The sequence below is a fragment of the Bos mutus genome, chromosome 27 (genome assembly GCF_027580195.1).
Source record: "Bos mutus isolate GX-2022 chromosome 27, NWIPB_WYAK_1.1, whole genome shotgun sequence".
Lineage (NCBI taxonomy): Eukaryota > Metazoa > Chordata > Mammalia > Artiodactyla > Bovidae > Bos > Bos mutus.
In genome coordinates, this window is record NC_091643.1 from 43,127,049 (window position 1) to 43,141,224 (window position 14,176).

Here is a 14,176-nt window from a genome sequence, read left to right on the forward strand (position 1 = left end):
TATGAAATTTACAAGATATGCTATTTTAAATATAAAATAGAATAATCACCCCATCCTCGTTACAAAAACAACACTCTTGTCGTGGACTTCTCTGTGTTGGGCAGTGTGAGGGCTTCTTTTGAAGCGTCACCATCTTAAGGATTCTTCAGTCTTCTTTCACTCTCCCTCTGTGGTTGTACTGTTAACATCCTAAGGTGGGAAAACCTGCGCTGGCTTTACGCTCATCCTTTTTCCCCTTGGGGTGAAGGACTCTGGTGTTCAGAGCTGCCAGCCCCTCTGCTTTCACAGGTGGTAAGTTACTTTAGAAAAAGATGAGTGTCCGGCTGCTAGCAGAAACAAGGCTCAGAAGGATGCTAATTCATACCCGAATGATATCCACTGAGTTAGGGTTGGGGATATATGACCCTGTCTCCACGAACGGCATGAACCGTTGATGGCCAGTACTGTCCAGACACTTGCCATCATGTTTCTAACCCACAGCCCCGCTCAGAGGCCCCAGGAGTCGGGGACGGTTACCGTTTCTCATCTTCCACCTGGACGCCCACCGAGTGGTACTCCCGCAGCCCCCGGCTCTCCGTGTCGGAGTCTGTAGCTGTCTCCACCTAGCGCAACAGAGAACATCTTATTTTAGAACCAAGATGGGGACCTGGACCAGGGACTATTTGTGTGTGTGTGTTCATCTGCCATAATTAATTATGCATTTGTGTAATTAATGCAGAGATGCACTTGACCCAGGAAAACGACAACGGGAGGGAAATACACTCGTGCTGGTGTAATTATGTTGCTACAGTGTTTCATCAAATTGTGCATGACCCCCTAACTCAACGCTGAGCCTCCATCTTCTAAATGTATGCAAATAAAGTTGCTTTTCTTAGCTTGGGTGAAAAACAAGCTGTGTTGGGGATTGCATTATGAGAGGACTTAAAAGCTCTTGTCACATCCTGCAGGTACGGCATGAACCAGAGAGAGCTAACACAACACACGGGCTGTTGAATAGGACGGTGGTGATGACGGCCTCCACATACGTGACATACGGAAGAACTGAAGCTTTACCAGCCCCGGGCAACCCCTCCGCCCGCCTCGACACAGCACCATCTGCTCACGGGTTGTGCCCAGGGCAGGGCAATGCCACAACAGAACAGAAAGCGTGCACTCCACACACAGTCCTTACGGTGGCTGCGTCTGCCGAGAAGTCTCCCCGAGCCCAAGGAAGCATTTGTGGTGCAACGTTAACTCACGAGAGAACTCTAGTAGTGCACAGTTTCTAAAAAATAACCAAAACTCCAAAAGAAAACAATCTTCCCGCTCCCAAACTTGCAGTATGAAAAGTCTGCCCCAGAAGAGTAAATATATGACCTTGAGTAAATATATGACTAAACAACCAAAGGTCAGTTTAGTCAAATGTTATCCCAGCTTCTATACTGTCCCTTTTCTTTTTTTTGCAAGAAACAGTACCTACTGTCTCAAAAGGTGTTTTGACTCCAGTCCACAAATGTCAAAACTAACCTGTCAAACAAACACATCTTATCTTAAAAATATTAGTGATCGTTGTAAGAGTAACACACAAACCATTAGACGAATACCTGTGACACCCTCTCCTAGTGATGAGAGAAGAGGTGCACCGGGCAGTCGTGGCTGGCTAAGTCGTTGCTGCTGGGGGCTGACGCAGTTTGTGATGAAGAGCAGTTGTGCTTTAAGAGCTGGTGTTTGTTTTCTGCTGATCCCGCGCCAGGCACTGAGCTAGGAGCGGACAAGTGTCACCACAGCTGGTGCACATGATACCCTGGGTCCAGCAACACTTGAGGAATCAGAGAAGGTGAGTAACTTGCCCAGGGGTGCACAGCTCGTAGCGGGCAGAGGCATGCTCAGTATCCGCTGTGGCCAGAATCAACACAGCCATGTGGAGACCCTGCAGCTCCTGGGATGGGGCCGGGTGGGGGGCGGCTCTGTGGAGCCTGGGGCAGTGGTGGCTCAGCAGTCAAGAAGCCACCTGCAAGGCAGGAGCCTCAGGAGACGCGGGTTCAATCTCTAGGCGAGGAAAATCCTCTGGAGGATGGCATGGCAAGCCACTCCAGTATTCTTGCCTGGAGAATCCCATGGACAGAGGAGCCAGGCGGACTACAGTCCACGGGGTCGCAAAGAGGCGGGCATGACTGAAGCGACTTAGCACACACGCACAGGAGGAAATGTGCTTGAGTAAAATTCCTAACCTGCTGGTAATCAGCACGTCTTTCTAGTTTCAAGTGGGTTATGGCTGACATAAATGTTACCTTGCTGGATGTGGACACTGTTGTTACTATTGTTTTACACAAAAAGATTGCAATAAGTTAATATGTTAAAAACGTTGCCCATGTCAGTGCAATATGAGCTGTCTGTGTTCTAGCTGCTGTTCCATTCTATGAATATAACCTGATTTATTTAATTAGATAGAAGGCAATGGCACCCCACTCCAGTACTCTTGCCTGGAAAATCCATGGATGGAGGAGCCTGGTAGGCTGCAGTCCATGGGGTCGCTAAGAGTCAGACACGACTGAGCGACTTCAGTTTCACTTTTCTCTTTCATGCATTGGAAAAGGAAATGGCAACCCACTCCAGTGTTCTTGCCTGGAGAATCCCAGGGACGGGGGAGCCTGGTGGGCTGCCGTCTATGGGGTCGCACAGAGTCGGACATGACTGAAGCGACTTAGCAGCAGCAGCAGTTTTCTGCCACTATAAATAACGCTGTTGTAGATCTATGTCTGTGCATGTATATAATTTTGTGACTATATTCACAATCTCTGTGGTGGCAGGGGCAAAGGTATTCCATTTTGCCATTCTGATAGATATTCGTGAATTTGAGAGATACACAATATGGATGAAATTACTTCATTCATATAGTGTCAGGGAGACATTTGTATGGAAAGAGCACTAATTTTTATCATAAAAATGTTCAGAATATTTGTCTAAATTATTCTAGTCTAATTCTAGGATTCTAGTCTAAAGACGTTTCCTTGAATTCTAACATATTAAAAGGAGAAAGTAGGGGAAACAGGAGGACAGGATACTGGCCACACCGAGTAAGTACAGACTGCTCACAACACAGACACCCGTGCAGCTACGAGGGATGCTGCCGACGCAACACAGGCTCCGGAGCGGACATCAGCAGGTGGCGTGAACGATCCAATCAAGACGCGTGTGCACACACAGAACACACACATCTGCACAGACAGAGAAAGTGACCACAAGGTGACCAGAACAACCAAAGTATCACAAAATAATGTGTCTGCTTTTCTCTAGTGTGTACAGCTTCTCTCTTACGATTCTCTTCTTTTTACAGTGAATGAGAAAAATACAGCTTTTGGAGTCAAATTCTGCCACTTGCTGGCCATGTGACACTTAGGTACGTCTCAGATTCTATGGCTATTTTCTTCTTAATTTCAAAAGTGAGGGATCAGCAAACACGGGGTTAATGGGTGTGAAACTGTGTGGGAAGCCAGATTCAGGTAGGTTCTCCAAAGCAAATCTAACGCTCCCTCCCTCACCTCCACTTTTAAGATCCACAGATATAGTAACGATACATTAAGTTCAAGGAATATATAATACATTTTATAGATACTACCGTGGTTGTCCTATGAAACCATTCTAACAAAAAAAGGTCTCCGTTTTTCAGAAGGTAAAGGTGGAGGAGGATGTGGTCAAGTTGCATAAAGCCAGGACAAGCTAAATATTTATCAATTTCAGAAATCTTGGGAGGGCTTTATGAAGATGGGGAAAATCAAATTTAGGACAAAGGAAAGGAATTATTATTTTGCACAGTGGTAAGGAAATCAAAGGAATTTTTTCCGAAGAGAAAATTTTGATGAGAAGTGTAAAAGGATTATAAAAGTTTTGAGAAATATATGTACATATTCATTTTTACAAGAGCTACAATGTTCTAGGGGCTTCCCTGGCTCAGTGGTAAAGAATCTTCCTGCCAAGTAGGAGACCTGGGTTCGATCCCTGGGTTGGGAAGATCCCCCTGAAGAAGGAAATGGCAACCTACTCCAGTATTCTTGTCTGGAGAATCCCATGGACAGAGAAGCCTGGTGGGTTACAGTCCATGGAGTCCCAAAGAGTCAGACACGACTGAGCAACTAAACAACAATAACAGCCAGGGTGAACTAGACATGGAGAAGAAAGATGGAGTCGGCAGAACCTGTGTATGTGAGTGACCTCTCTGAGGCAGTGCTGATTGGAGGTGCCTGCTGGTGGACGGGGATGGAGCCTCCCTGTTGCCATGTGAGTGGTGGGCGCTGGGCTCCTGGAGCACCCGCCTCTTGTCCCTGGGCCGTGACAGAGGGGTTGACACTGAGCCACGGGCCATGAAGAGCAGGGGAAGGGTGCACAAGAGAGTGCACGTGTGTGAGTGTGTACATGTGAGTGCACACCTGTGGTCGTGCATTTGTGTGCATGCATATGTGTGTACATGAGAGTGCAAACATGAAAGTGTGCACATGGGTATACTTGAGTGCACATCTGTGGGCATGCCTGTGTGTGCATGCACATATATGTATATGAGAGTGCACAGAGTGTGCATATGTATACACATGAGCTCACTTCTGTGGGCATGCATGTGTGCATGCACGTGTGTACACGAGAGCACACATGTGTGAGTGCATGTGTGTACATGTAAGTACACACCTCTGTGTGCATGCTCATGTGTGCACATGAGCGTGTACATGTGTGAACACACACGTGTACACGTGAGCAATACCTGTGGATGTACATGTGTGTGCATGCTTGTGTGTATGCATGAGGATGCACATGAGAGTGTGCATGTGTGCAGCACATGTGTGACATGTGAGTGCATGTGTGTATGGCCCAGATTTTCAGAAATTCATGGCTGATCACCCACAGCTGGAGGGACCAGAAAGCAGGAGGCTGTTAGTAGAATGTTGGCTGAGCTTTGATCTCGGGTTTTTGCTCTAAAGAAGCTCATCTTAGACTCTGCCTTCAAAGCCCACACAGCAAAGTGGGTGAGTTGCTCCCACATGGAGTCCCCACATTTTTCTTGGTGACCTACTATGAGTCCAATAGTTAAGAGGTGAACTGCCTCCCCTGCTCTGTGAGATGCTGGAAGCCCCAGCAGAAGCAGGCAGGAAGGTGGGGGGCTCGGGGGAATGTAACCTGCCCGGGACTCTTGGGTGTAGCCTTGGGGAGGATGTTTAAATCTAGTGACCACCTATGACATCACACGGTGGGCATCACTCCCATTTTAGAGATGGGATGACTGAGGCAGACAGGATGGAAGGATCCCTGGACATCAGACCACACACACACAAAACAAAGGTAGAAACCCTGCAACAACAGACAAATCACAGATAAAAACAAAATGAACGCAAAGAAGATCGTTCATGTCACCGTCACTGTGAGGAAATGAGGTAGGGCCAGATGTGGCGTCCAGGTGAGGGGCAGGTCACCAGGAGGCCCGGGTGCAGCCCAACCCACAGGGCCTGGTGCAGGACGTCATGGGCTCAGCTGAGGACCCCGCACATCAGCCCCTGTCCCGGGCCTGGGCTCCAGGGAAGGTGCAGGCAGGAGGGGCCCCTGCTCGGCGGGAAGAACAGTGTTTGTAAAATGAAAGGAGTCCCGGACGCTGTGTCCTGGGACGTTGGGCGGCGGCCCAGCGGGAACTGTCCCTGCAGTGCCAGATGGACACAGGGATGCCCACCGCCCTCCCTGTAAGCTGAGGACAGGGTGACGGGTGGGGTCAGCTGTCCTCCACATGGGGTTGTGGGTGAACCAGAGCAGGCTTGTGGGGGGCAAGGCATGCCCCTCAAGTCATCCTTCTCTGTGCGCTGGGGTCCCCCCTCCCGTCACTGGCCCGCAGCCTCGGGTTCCCCATTCCGGACTGGATGTGGCCCCCATGGGCAGGTGGGGCTCCCGTGAGGACGACGGGGGTAGCCCGGGGGTCTGGGCGCAGACTCGGTGCATCCACGTGGCTCCCCAAGCTGGCCCCGGGCCGCGCTCTCCGCACTGCTCTGCTCTGGGCCCTGAGCCCTCGATGCCCTCCAGCACTTCCCAGGAGCTCTCCAGGCGTGTGCAGTGGTCCTTCCATCAGCTCAACCTCCCCCTGCTCCTGGCTGGTGCCCCCACCCCTACTCTGTCGCTCGAGTTCCTTGGGTAACGTTTTCTTTGGCTTCCAGCTCACCCCGCTGGGCCAACCGAGCTGACACACTCAACCGTCCTGTGACTATTTGGCTGCCGGGAGGACAGCGAGCCCCTGCACTCACATGCTCACCCACACTCACCCACGCTCGCCCACCGACACTGACTGAGAGCTTGCTATGTGCCAGGCGCTGTGCTAGGTTCTGGGTACCAAGAGGGGCAGGTGCGCCCGGCCGCCCGCGACATGCAGCTGGGGGTCTGCAGGGGTTTGTGGGAGGGGGGCCATGGGACCACGTGGGGGCCCTCTGGGGCGAAGCTCGGCAGCTGGAGGCAGAATGGGGTGTCTGTGGCTCCTGGGGGTGACGTGGAGGTGGGAGGGGGATAAGGCAGGTCTGTGGGCTTCTGGGACAATCTGAAAGCACCTGATTGTCTGGAATGTTCCCACTGTTTTCAGAGAAGTGGGAACCTGACCCTCCAGCCCTGTTTGCGGCTCAACGGGCAGCCCGCAGGAAGCCTATGGAAGGTGGCAGGTGGGAAACCTGGGTCACAGGCACCCAGGGAGGTGACCTTCTTAGCCTGGGGGCCTCACAGGTCTCCTCAGCAGATGTGACTGTAAAGGCTGAGACCCTGAGAGCAGCAGGCACCCGGGCCAGCACCTCGGCCCAGCCGGCTGTGGCTGTGGGGGTCACTGGTGCTCAGAGCCCCAGCTGTGTCCTCAGGAGGGGGTTGACTGCGTCTCCGGGGATGCAAGGGTCCTCGCGACAATGGGAGCACCTAGCATAGAGCCTGGCATATAGATGAGGACAGAGAGGCGACGAGAGCGGAGGATGAATAACCCGGAAAGGGCGGAAGTAAAATTCATGCGTACTTGGCTCCGGGGCGTATTTTGGTACTTACATCTGACCTTGGGTATGGCTGATGCTCTGGGAATTCAGAATCCTAAACAAAACAACGAAGCCACAGTGTGGAGACCAGGTTCAGGGGACCCGACAAGCGGGCAGCTCGCCAGCCTGTCGCCCCTGGCCCCACGCCTGAGACGTGGCTCCCCCTCACGCCTGCGTGGGCCCTTCTCTCTGGAGCAATGGAGGCTTAGGGTTTTTAAAGCGCCCCACAGGACTTGGGCTGACGGAGGTGTCCAGGCTTGCCGAGAATCTGCCTGGCTGCTGATCCTGCCTGGGCTGGGGGTCACCAGACACGCGATCCCCGAGAGGCCAGTCCCGGGCCCCACTCCTGAGCGGGAGCTGGGTGGTGCTGTGTCCCTCCCCTCCTGGAACTCGAGTGGACTCGGTGGTGGGTGTCGGTGCAGGGGCAGCTGTTTTGGCTCTTGGTGATCAGAACACAATGAGGAGAATAACCCGCGGGCACCCAGGGGTTGGCGTGGGGACTTCTGGGGCCCCTGAGCAGATGTGCCCCTGTTTCCTGCAAAGAGCCTCCTAGTCCTTCCCCTTCGGTCCCAAAGCCCAAAAGACTAAAGAGCTTTAGAAAGATTGGGTTTCAACCCCAAACCCTCCTTCTCATGCATCAGAGTAACCTATCTCCACACTCTCCATGCTGCTGGCTGCCCCTGGAAATGCCTGGGGGTCCTCTGCCCACTGCACTGCCACTGGCTTCTCCCGAAAGCTGGGGCTCAGAGACTCTGGCTGCCTGCAGGGTCCCCACGAGGACCGGGTCCATGTCACTGGCGGGGGGGCGTGCACGCGGGCAGGTACCTGGACCCCAATGGAGGAGCGCTGGCTCTTGAGGAATTCCTCGGCCTTGGACGCCAGGATGGCCTTGTCGCCCGTCCGCGTGGCGCCTCCCTGGCCCTCAGAGGCGTGGCGCTGTGCTGCGGCCGTCTCCAGAGCCAAGCTCATGGCCTTGTTGCTGTCCAGACTGTCCGTGGAATTGTAGAGGCCGCGGCCGTCCGGGGGCCAGGCGGCCATTCTCTGGGCGCGGCTGTCCTGGTAGGCGTCCTGCGTGGACTCGGTGCTGCTCTGCGCCGTCACCGAGATCAGGGGCTTGGAGGTGGTGCGGGGGGGCACGGGGGGCGGCGTCTTCTTGTAGCTGGCATAGGTGACGCCTGCAAGGGGGACACAGCAGGTCAGCGGGGTGCCCGCCCGCCGAGCCTGCTCTCCCGCCCAGTACCCGCCAGCCATCAGGCACAGCTCCCCCAGCGTTCAGCCTAAGAGAGGACGCAGAGTGTGGGGGAAGCCTTATGCTTAGAGACAGTCTACGCGGACGTGTGTTTAATAGTGAAAAATTATGAAAACACCCCCAAATCAGGCAGAATAGGTGACTTCTGACTCAGCAGGACAGAGGGCAGCCCCCGTCCTCATGCAGGTCAGGCACTGGAAGAGGGGCTCATCCTATACGCAGAGCTAGAACTGCAGGGCCTGCGCGGTTCTCTCCAGACTAAGACAGACTGTGTTTGCACAGACAGCCTGGGAACAAAGAGAGGTTAGCAGCACACTCATCAGCGACGGTGTGGCGGAAGGCTCTCTGTGTGCTCCACAAATGCTTCTGGTGAACAGGTATTATTTTCATCACGGAGAAGACACACAGGGACAGCAGCTGTCTGCTCCCTGTGAGCACAGGCTCGCTGGGTATAAACCGTGGGGCTGGCTGAGAAGGGAGCTGGGTCTCCACGTCCACCCAGTTCACCTCTGCGCCCTGTGCCCATATCACAGCTCCACAAAGGCCATGGGGTGGAAATCCACTGAAGGGAATTAGCGCAGCTGGAACTGAAACGGTACTGAACGCCCCTTAGAAGGCATCCAAACTCAGCAGCCGTATGTGCTGGGCCCCAGGTGGTCCCGATTCTCACGGCAGGAAAACCTCACAGCTGCTCTGATGGGAGTGGACTTCCCCCTGAGGTCGGCTGTGCTGCTTTCCCTGGAAGGAAGAACTGGCTGGAACCCCCCGGGGGCCCTCATCATCAGCAAACTTGGCAGCCACGCCGGCGGCAGGTGAGCGAGGGCAGTTGGCTTGGGGACCAGGCAGGGTGGTGGGTGACCCGGGGGGCGGCCCCCTCCCTGGGGGCAGATGGAGCCGCTCTGCTTTAAGGGCCTGCAGAGCTGAGCCAGGAGTCGGCTGCATGCTGAGGAGATGCGTCAACTCCTTTCCCACCTGCAGGGACTCCAACCAGTACTCCCAGGCTGCAGGTGCCCTGCCAGTGACTTTTAAATCTGTGTGAGTGGATTCTCCCAAGAAGTAAAGCATCAAGTGTCACCCAGATGGACATCAACAAATAAAACAGAGTGAGTTTATCACGTCAGGAGGATCTGAGTTTAAAGGCATAAAAACTGCACATGAAAATTAATAAAATGCACACATTTTCAAAAGGGTGAATGGGAAAGAGGCATGTGTGGGTAGAAAACAGAGGTAGGAAGAAGGCTGTTAGAAAAATGGACTCTGAACATTGTCTACAACAGAGAAACCTCTAAAACAAGTCTTTTTAAAGACTTTCCCCCTTAATGCTCATCAGCCCCAAAAGGAAAATTGTTGAACACTGACTTTATTCCAGGTTTTTATTCTGGGAGATTCTGATGTTTGAGAAAGTGTTCCCAAGCTCCGACCTCCAGCACTGAGGACTGACGTTGAAGTAAGTGCGAAGTGCTTGCAGGAGGGGCCCTCCCCACCGAGGGCGGGCGGCTCCTCCCCTCGAGTGGCAGGGCCCTGCTGCCTGAAGCTGCTTCTTAAAGGCTCATTCACTCTCCTCACCAGGCCTGTCCACCCGTGGTGTTCAAGTGGCTAAAATCCTTCGGTTTAAGAAGACCTCTGTCCATCTGGTCAGAGTCAACTGTGATGCGTCCCCTCCAGCCCTGTGGTAACTCTTGCCCAGGCCCCGAGGTCAGTCCTGTTCCTGGAGCTCACAAAGCTTCAGGGACCCCTGGACGGTTCACCACAGCCCCTCAACCCCCCGCACATACCTACAGTCGTGCCCTGCAAGCCCCCTTGGAGCAAACCCAGCACTTAGTGAGCTTGCTGAAACCCCAGCATCATCGCCATGGGGGCACAGTCACTGAGGACACCAGGTCCCGGGAGTCAGGCTGGGCCCCTCCTCCACGGGGTTCTCCAGGCAGGAATGCTGGAGTGGGCTGCCGTGCCCTCCTCCAGGGGCTCTTCCCGACCCAGGGACTGAACCGCGTCTCCTGCTTGGCAGGCGGGTTCTTTACCACTGACCCATCTGGGAAGCCCCTCCGGGGGCTAGTGACTGCAGAACAGAAGGACTGTTCCAGAAGAAGGAAAATGCAAAAAGCACAGCAAACCCACCTTCTTCAAGAAAGTTGTTTCTGGCCACAGAGAAAAAAAACTATGAATGTATCTGGGCTTCTCAGTAAGATAAGAGAGCAGCTCAGGCTTCACTGTGATTGCTGGCGGGTGGAGAAGACACCCTGGGATCTGGAGTGATCAAGGGTCTGGGTACCGCCAGCTGAGGCTGGACATCGTCAGGACCCTTTGGGGAGAGTTAGGCCCTGAGACGCAGGAGGGGTTGCGAATGCTCTGCTGGCCCTGGGGGCAGGAGTGCCACCTCCCTTCAGCCGGGTCCTGGCTCGCTGACTCAGCAGCAGGAAGGGGGCTGGGGTTTCAGGAACCAGGGGCCTCCCGTGTCTCATGGACCAGCTGAGGAGAGCAGGTGCAGGGGACAGCGGGCAGGGGGTAGGGCCTTGCCCTGTTCTGCCCCCAGATGGCTGCTTGCCTGGGGAAGGCTCGCTGGCTGTACCCTCTTGGGGACCGTAGGGGCCCCAGACAGGTCCCTGCCCTTCTTCCCTGTCTGGGGAATCTCAGACCCTCCAGTGTCAGCCAGCATTGCTCAGCCCGGAGAACCTGCACCCCTCTCTCCCAGGGGACCTTGGCGACATCTGGGGACACTACTGGTGGTTACGACGGGGAAGGGCAGAGCCGGGGTGCTACTGGACGTTGTCCAGGCTCAGGAAGGCCCCACCTCACAGATGACCAGCTCAGAAATAAACCCAAGTGAGGCCACCACCTCGTGTCTCAGGCGGGGCCCACCCGCTCCCCTGTGACGTGAAGGGACGTGGGTGGCCGGGTCTTTCTGTAACGGCCCGTCTTTCCCTGCATGGAGTCAGGCTGAGGTCCGCCTTCCTGACCCGGGACACAGCTGGCTGTGCAAAGTGCATTCACCTCTCTCCCACACCTCTCCCACATCACGTTTTGTTTCTCAGTGAGCTTTTCTCCACCGCTCATAACATCGCTATGACAAGGGAATCAAGCACAGTATCTACATGTGAATTGATGGGAAGAGAGGTTACTGGCAGCTTTTCACGTCAAACACTGAGAGCTGGTGGCATCTTCGTGGGAACGCAGGGAGCATAGCTCATTTAGGAAGGAGGGTCTTTATCCTTTGCCACCGTGTCTGCAGACCCTGCCGAGAGCAGGCGGTGCCCTGCCCCCGCCTCTGTGCCGTGGCTGTGGCTGAGCGACCCGGACCTCATCCTACAGCGGGGGGCGGGGGTGGTCCTAGTTGCTTCTCTTAAGCAGAAATACTGATTCTGAAGAGCGGCACCTGCCTCCCGGCTCCTGGTGGTGACAATGCAGGCAACCGAGGAAGCCAGGGGCACAGGTCACAGAGCGACGCCTCGCTCTCGCAGGTGTGTTTATGTTCACAGTGTGGAGGTGAGCACAGAGTAGCAGACGGTGGGCTTTCTGGCCGTGCTCACCTCCCAGGAGTGAGGACATGCGCGCGAGGACCGACAAACACAGCGAGACACCTTCGCAGGAAGCCAGGCTGATGCCCGCCACGCGACAAAGCCCACGTCCAGCACAGCTCGCCCCCGTGTCATGCTCAACCTCAAGGGACTCCCTTCACCTGCTAAAAAGGATGAATCTGACTAAATGTACCCAGTGCAACTTAGACTGAAAATCTGACAAAGCAACCAAACTCCCTTCTTGTCTGGTTGTCTTATTTTCAGTATTGCAATTTATGTCCACGGTCACAGGAAAATCCACTATCACATCTTCTCAACTTGGAATGCGTTTGCCACAGGGTGATAATATGAATTTATACACTGATTTCTTTGTAAAAATGTAGTGGGACAACACACTTTCCTAACAAGTTAATTAAAAGGGGGGTCCTTGGCAGGACTGGTGCTGAAGCTGAAGCTCCAATACTTTGGCCCCATGATGTGAAGAGTCAACTCATTAGAAAAGACCCTGATGATGGGAAAGATTGAAGGCAGGAGGAGAAGGGGATGGCAGAGGATGAGATGGTTGGATGGCATCACCAACTCAATGGACATAAGTTTGAGTAAGCCCCGGGAGATAGTGAAGGACAGGGAAGCCTGGAGTGCTGCGGTCATGGGGTCACAAAGAGTCAGACAGGACTTTATGAACAACAAGTCTGTTTGCAGCGTAGCAGAGAACAGTCTATACTCCAGCTGGGAGGGGCAGCACAGTGAAAGGACGCGTTCATGCTGTTTCCACACTGTGTTGGGGGGGCCCCTGAGGCTGCTCTTAGGGCCAGAGTGGATGTGAGGTCCCGCCAGAACATGGGGCTCCCCTGAGGACATCTGCAGTGGCCTTTAGCCACCAGCGGCCAAGGAGAGTCCTGGCTGCACCAGTGAGGATTCCTGCCTGCAGCTCCACCACCACCTTGGCCGAGGGAAGTATGGCTTCTCTGGGGCGCTTTGCAGCCCCTGAAAATACCTGTCACTTGTCCCTTGATCCCCTTGTAACGGCCCCAGTGAGAATCTAACACATACACTTCATGGAAATAAACAGCTGCTACCTAATGTTTTGTGAGTAACTTAACACAAGCTAAAGAAACACATGGAAAAATACACATAAAAGTTCCAGACACGCACACACCAGATCCAGGCCCACACATTAGTACAGAAGCCAAACGGGATTTGCAGTTTACACCGTGAGACAGGCATTGAAGACAGGTTCTCAATGGCCCTGTGCCTCCCCGTCAGGTGTATGCACACGGCAGGCCCCCTGTGGCCTTGGACAGGGCCACTCACTGCAGACGCTGCACCACTTTTACATTCTTGGTCAACTGAATGCTTCTGAATTTGATAATTTAAAAATCTGTTGTCAGTTTGGGGCAAATAAAGCTTAATGTAAATAAAATATTTTAGATAAATAAAATAGCATTGAGACAGAGTTTTTTAAAAAATATGGGTATATCACTATATTCATTCATGAGTCCACTCTCCTGACAGATATGTGTTGGTACTTACAACTTGTAGAACAGAATTGTGTATTCTTTCTTTTTTGAATTGTTTATTCTTAAATGAGTTCTTAGAATTAGAAGCTGGAAAATACAGTGAAGAAAGAATTAAAGGGAACGCCCTGGCGATCCAGTGGTTAGGACTCCATGCTTTCCCTGCTGAGGGCAAGGGTTCAATCCCTGGTTGGTGTTTAAAATCGGGCAAGCTGTGAGGTGCAGCCAATCATAAAAAAAAAAAGAAGACCATGAAGAAGAAAGAATTAAAAATGTGCATTTGATCATGTTAATTTGCTGCCACTGATTAAAATAAGTAATTATAGATATCCTTTTACACATTCAAGAAAAATATTCAATTATTCAGTTGAACAGTTTGGGTAATAATGATTGAGCTAATTATTAGGTACAGGCTGTATTGTCTATCATTTTCTACATGTAGGTCAGACAAACATCATATACGAATGAAAATTTTAATTTTAACTTAGCAATGTAATTCTACTGAAGTATGTACAGCTTCAAAGAGCAGATGAATCAACAGACTTCTAAACAATCTCAAAACTTATTTAAATAAAAGTGATCAAATACAAATTTTGAAGTAAAAAATGAAACGATAACTTTCTTTAGGTATCCTGAAGGCCTGACTACTTTCTCTCTCTGCCTTTTCTTTGGCTGTGCTGGGCAGCATGTGGGATCCAGCTCCCCAACGAGGGATCAAACACGTGTTCCCTGAATTGGAACGGCAAAGTGTTAGCCGCTGGACTGCCAGGTAAGTCCTAGCTCCCTTTCTCTCTCTCTTTCTCTTTAAACTGAGTCCAGGCAGGAACATCCCTTTGGTTTTAAAACCTGACATTGATTTTTTTTACCAAGTGCCTAACACTATGA

At 52.6% G+C, this 14,176-nt stretch overlaps 1 protein-coding gene across 1 annotated transcript in view; it reads right to left on the bottom strand.

The window, feature by feature from the left end:
• DLGAP2 (DLG associated protein 2) overlaps positions 1-14,176 on the bottom strand; it is a gene marked incomplete at its 5' end in the record, with an annotated part of 452,741 nt that overhangs the window by 20,635 nt on the left and 417,930 nt on the right. The window contains 3 exons of the mRNA XM_070364120.1: positions 517-602; positions 7,024-7,065; positions 7,836-8,185. Of these exons, the coding sequence (XP_070220221.1) occupies positions 517-602; positions 7,024-7,065; positions 7,836-8,185 (478 nt within the window). The remainder of the gene's footprint in view (positions 1-516; positions 603-7,023; positions 7,066-7,835; positions 8,186-14,176) is intronic.